General features: G+C 41.8%; 1 protein-coding gene across 2 annotated transcripts in view; it reads right to left on the bottom strand.

The window, feature by feature from the left end:
* Positions 1–795: 795 nt before the first annotated feature.
* The window catches only part of SH3BGR (SH3 domain binding glutamate rich protein), a 62,868-nt gene continuing 57,663 nt past the window's right edge, over positions 796–6,000 (bottom strand). For both annotated transcript variants that reach the window (XM_055313513.1, XM_055313514.1), the window contains 2 exons: positions 4,124–4,267; positions 796–1,258 (listed from right to left, as the gene is read on the bottom strand). In XM_055313513.1, the coding sequence (XP_055169488.1) occupies positions 4,157–4,267 (111 nt within the window). In that variant the 3' untranslated portion in view covers positions 796–1,258; positions 4,124–4,156. The remainder of the gene's footprint in view (positions 1,259–4,123; positions 4,268–6,000) is intronic.

The raw sequence follows: 6,000 nt of genomic DNA, 5'->3' as shown, positions 1-6,000 counted from the left end.
TCTCAGAGTCCCTGTGATGCACACAACCTCTGCCAACACACAATACGCTCCCGGATGACACAAACAGCCTTGGCTGCAAAATCAATAGGCAGACTGAGGAGGAGGTGAAGTTTATGGCCACCCTAAGTTGAAGTGCCATAATTGCCTTTAAATAGGACCACATGGAGGGGGACAAGCTCTTCTGAAAGAATGGAAGCACTGCTTGCAGCAAGAGAAATATAAGGACCAGCACAGATACAAGAGAGGGGAGGGGTGTCAACAAAATCTTGCAAGAAAGGAAAAATCCCTTTGACAAACTGAGATGGGGTGGGTGACCACAGAAACGCTGCCAGCCTACCTGGTGTGCAAGTCATCGGGGCTGGACCAGCTCTCGGTGGACCCTGGCATCAGCAGGCACAACTACAGACGTGCACTCTGCACCTCGCAGCTGTGGCTGCAAATCAGTGAGAGGCAAAAGGAACAGAAGCAGCCACTCCCTCGGCGCAGAAACGTGCAAAGACACTGGGGTGCAAATCTATCTGTCCCTACTGTCGTCTCTACACATGCGGATGGCAGGCTTACAGTTAAAAAAGGCTTCGGAGATAATGTGCACAGCTGTGTGTATCACACAAAATATGACGTAACAAGACAACCGGTGTCATTTGAAAACACGAGCTGAATAACCAACACAACAAAAAATGCCCATCCCAGTGCAGACAGAAAGGTTGTGCAAAGGATTCAGACTTGGCAACAGACACATGGAGTTCAGCCGGATACAAGTAGAGACTATAAATAAAGAAATTAATGTTCCTCGGGGAAGATAGCCACTATTAATCTTTATTTGTATGATTGTTCTCTGGAAAGCTCTTTATTTTCAAAGCTCTTTATTTTCAGCTCATTCTGAGACAGGTGGCATAAGGCACATACGAAGAAATGCTTTTATTACATCACAAAGAGAAGTTCTATATTTGGAAATCATGTTTCAAAATCATTTCTTTTCAGGGTATTAGTAAGAAGATCTATTCATGCAGAGCAAAAAAAAAAAAAAAATTAAGCAAAAGCCAAAGATGTCAGGCACATGAAGGTATGGAGGAGTTGTCTTCACATGGACTCTCACGTTGCTAAGATTAGATAGACATATCCGCGTACATCTAACCATGTCAGGTAGGTACAATTCCTCGGGGAACCCCGGGTGTACCGAGAGAGGGGTGCTAGCTTCACGCCAAAGCATTTGGTTTGTGGAGAGACAGTTGAAATACTGCTTCATGGCTTGAGTTTTCTAAAAGAAAGGGAAAATAGTAGGGAGAGGACGTCAGGAGAGAAAGCCAACGTTTACCACGATCTTCACTACTTACCACGTGTTAGAGGCAAGTGCTCCCTTTCACTCTCTAAAGCACTACTCACCCTTTGCTTCCAAGTGCAAGGAAAGAAAAATTAAATGGTTTCTTTTCGTGGAAACCCAGATCAGGTTTATATCCTTTCTCTGTACTAACACATATCAAACACCCTAAGGAAGTCAACATCTCTGATGACAGTTTCCCCACTGAAATTTCATGGAGAATGGAGAGGCCGAATTGACAAGCTCGGACCTGGAGAGGGCAATTTAAATGGCCCATGCCTTGACTGCAGGGCAGTATTGAGCAGCAGCCCCTGGGGAGGTAGCATTCGGTCTCATACTACAGATGATTTCTCCTGGAGCATTAAGTTAGCATCAATTTTGAACATGGGATATGAGAATCCCTTCACCATTCCATTCCCTGTTCTCCCTGGCTTCTCCAAGTTCCCCCTAAAGTGAAATCTTGTCAAATAAAACACCTGGATTCTCCATGAGCTAAGAGATGGGTTTGCTTTGGACACTGAATGGCATGGTGCCCAGTTCAATGCATGACTGTATGGCCATGTTGCATATGAAAGGATACTGAATCTCTCCAGGGTTGGGGGGTGGGATTTTAGGGAGGTGTTTGAGTCACTCCTTCACTATCAGGCATTTTGACCTCATAACAGACTCCTATGGATGGGATTTCAAACTACAGAATCGGTGGAACAGGCAAATGTGCTTGCTGGCCACAGCTGTATTTGCCTTTTCTTTTTCCTTCTTTGAATCAGTCTGTGAAGCCATCTGGCTCCATGAAGGATGCTCTCAGCTGTGCCACTTCACAATCAACATATTTTTTTTCGTTATCACACTAAAATTGCATGATTTTAAAAGGAACTTCAGAGGGCGGGGGTGGGGGTGACTGGGTGGCGGGCACTGAGGTGGGCACTTGATGGGATGAGCACTGGGTGTTATTCTGTATGTTGGCAAATTGAACACCAATAAAAAATAAATTTATTATTAAAAATAAATAAATTTATTAATAATAAATAAATAAAGTCTTTTAAAAAATAAAATAAAAGGAACTTCATAAGCAGGGTGAATAGAAATGGATTTTAAACAGTACTTATGAGTTTTTACTGTTTGGGGCTTTTTGGTAGAAGAAGAAATAATCAGGATATTTCTCCTTCCCAATATTCTTCAGATAGAATTTCTAAAAGTAAATTTGCTCATTTTTTTTTTCAAAAAATGTGTCCCAACCTACTCCTTAAAATTGAGACACTAAGAAGGGACACTAATAAGATTAATAACAGGTTTCTCGATAGTAACAACAGAAGAATTTTTTTTTTAAAGAAAAGAAATGGGATTACTTCCAAAATGACAATCAGGAGGCCTTAAAAGGTGAGGTCTGTGTGTCCAGAACATGAAAGAAACCACCTGTGAAATGTCAAATGATGGGCTAGATTCCCTTTGTAATTTACATAAGTGAATAGTGACATTTGCATGGTCTGATAAGAATGGGCTATGCTTTTTTAATAAAAAAAATTTATATTAATTTTTATGCATAAGCGAGTGTAAGTATATCAAGGGGGGAGATTCACACTAATCAAATCGGTCTTTGGTACATAGAGCAGAGCTATTTCTTAGCCAATATTTACAAAGCACCAGGGATTTCTTTTTCCTTCCTCTGCTTAACTTTTGTCGACCCTTCATGAGACAGGGCTCTGAGATGCACCACAGGCCTTTACTGAAAAACCACCCTGCACTTCAGTGCTTCACCTTCCATCTCTCCTTCCCCAGATCCCCGATATCTGCACCCCCCAAATCTGCCTTGTGTGCTTCACTGGAGGCAAGGAGACTAAACAAACTTTTAGTAAGTAAGGAGACTAAAAGAATTTTTCTAATTTTAATTTCAATTTTGAAAAGAACCCTTAGAGTACCAAAGCAAACCTCAGCGCCCTAGAGAATAAACTGCTGCCTCAAATTTGGTCACAAGGTTAAATAATATTCTTATTAATATTATTTAAGAATACAACTCTTGCATAGGCACTTGCTAAGTGTCTGTGATAGCCAGAGATCTCTGCAGCACTTACTGATCTCGAGCTGTTCATGTCTTATCTGTATGGCCCACAATATTTGTCCTCAATACCCACTCTCATGAGTTACTATCATCCTCTTATTAATGTATTCACACAGCACTTGCAGAATTACATAACTATCCTGCATTGTCAGAAGTTTACAGTGACAAGGCGGCGAGCGTACTTGTCCAAGGAACTAAGGTGATTTTCACCATATTCCACGATGTTTCTACACGAGCATTCCGGTTAATATTTGATAAATGAAAATGTCTGTCAAGTACTTATCACTCAATCTCGAGCAGCAGTATTTTTCCTTCAAGAAGAGCCAGCGTTGTGATTTTTCAAGGCTGTAATTTATTGCCACCATTGTGAACTCGATTGTCATTCCCCCATAGACGTGTACATATATCCAGGGCAGCAGGAGAGTCTGGGTAATAGAACAACGGTCACAGAACACTCCCCGTGCTCTCCCTTAAATGAAGGTCACGCAGAGGAAGAGGAGGAAATAAATATCACAAAGCCAACTGCGCCTTGCCTCTAGGGTACACATTTCCTGGAAATCATATAAACTATGGCCTTCCACACCCTCACCCACGGGACGGGTGGGGGGCAGCTGAGCATCCCTGTGGCTCCAGCGAGGGCCACCAGGGCCTGGGGAAGACCGTGTGGCCTGACCTGGGGCCCTTCTCCCATCACCAAGGGAGAGGCAGCATCAGCCCAACGTTGTAACAACCCAGGACCATGTTGTTACCTGGAAGAGGGGAGAAATGAAGCATGAAAAGGCCTAAGAATCTTCTGCTTCTGCTTCTTCTTCTTCTTCTGGCTCCTCCTCTCCTTTCTCAGCTTCCTCTTCCTCTGCTTCCCCTTCTGCTCCCTCCTCAGTGATCTCTTCCGTCTAATTTTAACAAAAAATTTCATTAATTTTGAGAAAGGTCACAGATACAGCGAGGAAAGAAATACAAACTCTCAGACTAGAGATGAGGGCCTCTCACACACCCCTACCCTACCCTACACACACACACACACACACACACACACACACATCACACATACAATACACACAACACCCATCACACACAAAAAACCTATGACATACATCACACACACAATATATACCACACACATCACACAGTACACGTGCCCATCACACAATACACACAATACCCAGCACACACAGCACGCACACACTACACACAACATACATCATACACACAACACCCAGCACATACACACACACACATACACACACACACACAGACCCCACAATTTGGAATGGTGCTGCAGGGCACTACATTAATTCTCATGAGTATCATGATTTGTCTTAAGTATGTAGTCTTTACTCATATTAATGCACTATTCTCATCAAATTACCTTTAAAAATTTGGGAGGCAGTTAGAAGAATAAAATACGAAAAAATCTCGGCAAACAAAAATTATCAGAAAAGATGAAGCTTTTAAATGTAGAAGTTGGTTATATTTTGTTATAACAATCTAATTTTTTCAAGCCAAAGTCATCAGCAACCCATACATATAACCTGAAACTACCTCCAAATTAGTAGTATCTTTCTCTTATCTTTATATATAAAAATGGGATTTTTAAAAATGGAAACATGTCTAACAACAAAGAAGCTAATTATTGGAAGGATGTAACCTATAACTTTAAAAAACAGAGCATAGAATAGGCTAGAAATAACCTTTAGGCCTAGGAACAGGGGTTGATTTGACAAAATGACATTAAAAATAATGAAGCAGATCTATATTTGCTGTCTCTCCTCCCCCCAAAAAATATATACACACATTACATGAATGAAAGTAGCTTACAAAAGAGTATTCATCAAGATTTGATGTGTGTGTATGTGTAGCTAGCGGTTAACTCCAGGTAATTGGGCTGCAAACTATTTTCGTTTTCTTTTTTTAATCTGTATTTTCTAAATTTTTTATAAAGATCATAAACTATTTCTGGGGCACTTGGGTGGCTCAGTTGATTGAGCATCTGACTCTTGATTTCAGCTCAGGTCATGATCTCAAGGTCATAAGATTGAGCCCCAAGTACCGCTGTGCTGGGTATGGAACCTGCTTAAGATTCTCTCCCTCTCCCTCTGCCCCCCTCCCACTCACACTCTCTTGCTCTAAAAATAAACAAATAAAAATTTTAAAAAATAAAGATCATGAACTATTCCTTCTTTTAAAAAAGTTTTATTTATCTATATCTTTTAGAGAGTGAGAGAGGGAGAGCAGGTGTATGCACATGAGCAGGGGGAGGGCAGAGGGGGAGGAGAGGGACAAGCAGACTCCACCCTGAGCACAGAGCCCTGTGCTGGGCTCTATCATATGACCCTTAGATCATGACCTGAATGGAAATCAAGAGGATGCTCAACTGACTGAGCTACCCAGATGCCCAATCATGAACTATTTCTAACTTTAAAAAGCAATAAAAGGGGGGATCTCTGGGTGGCTCAGTGGTTTAGCGCCTGCCTTTGGCCCAGGGTGTGATCCTGGAGACCCGGGATCAAGTCCCGCATCGGGGTCCCTGCATGGAGCCTGCTTCTCCCTCTGCCTGTGTCTCTGCCTCTCTCTCTCTCTGTCTATCATGAATGAATGAATGAATGAATGAATGAATAAATAAATA

This window comes from Nyctereutes procyonoides, unplaced genomic scaffold (assembly GCF_905146905.1).
Source record: "Nyctereutes procyonoides isolate TBG_1078 unplaced genomic scaffold, NYPRO_anot_genome, whole genome shotgun sequence".
Classification (NCBI taxonomy): Eukaryota; Metazoa; Chordata; class Mammalia; order Carnivora; family Canidae; genus Nyctereutes; species Nyctereutes procyonoides.
Note: the sequence above shows the minus strand (reverse complement) of the source record. Positions and strands in the feature narration are given on the sequence as shown.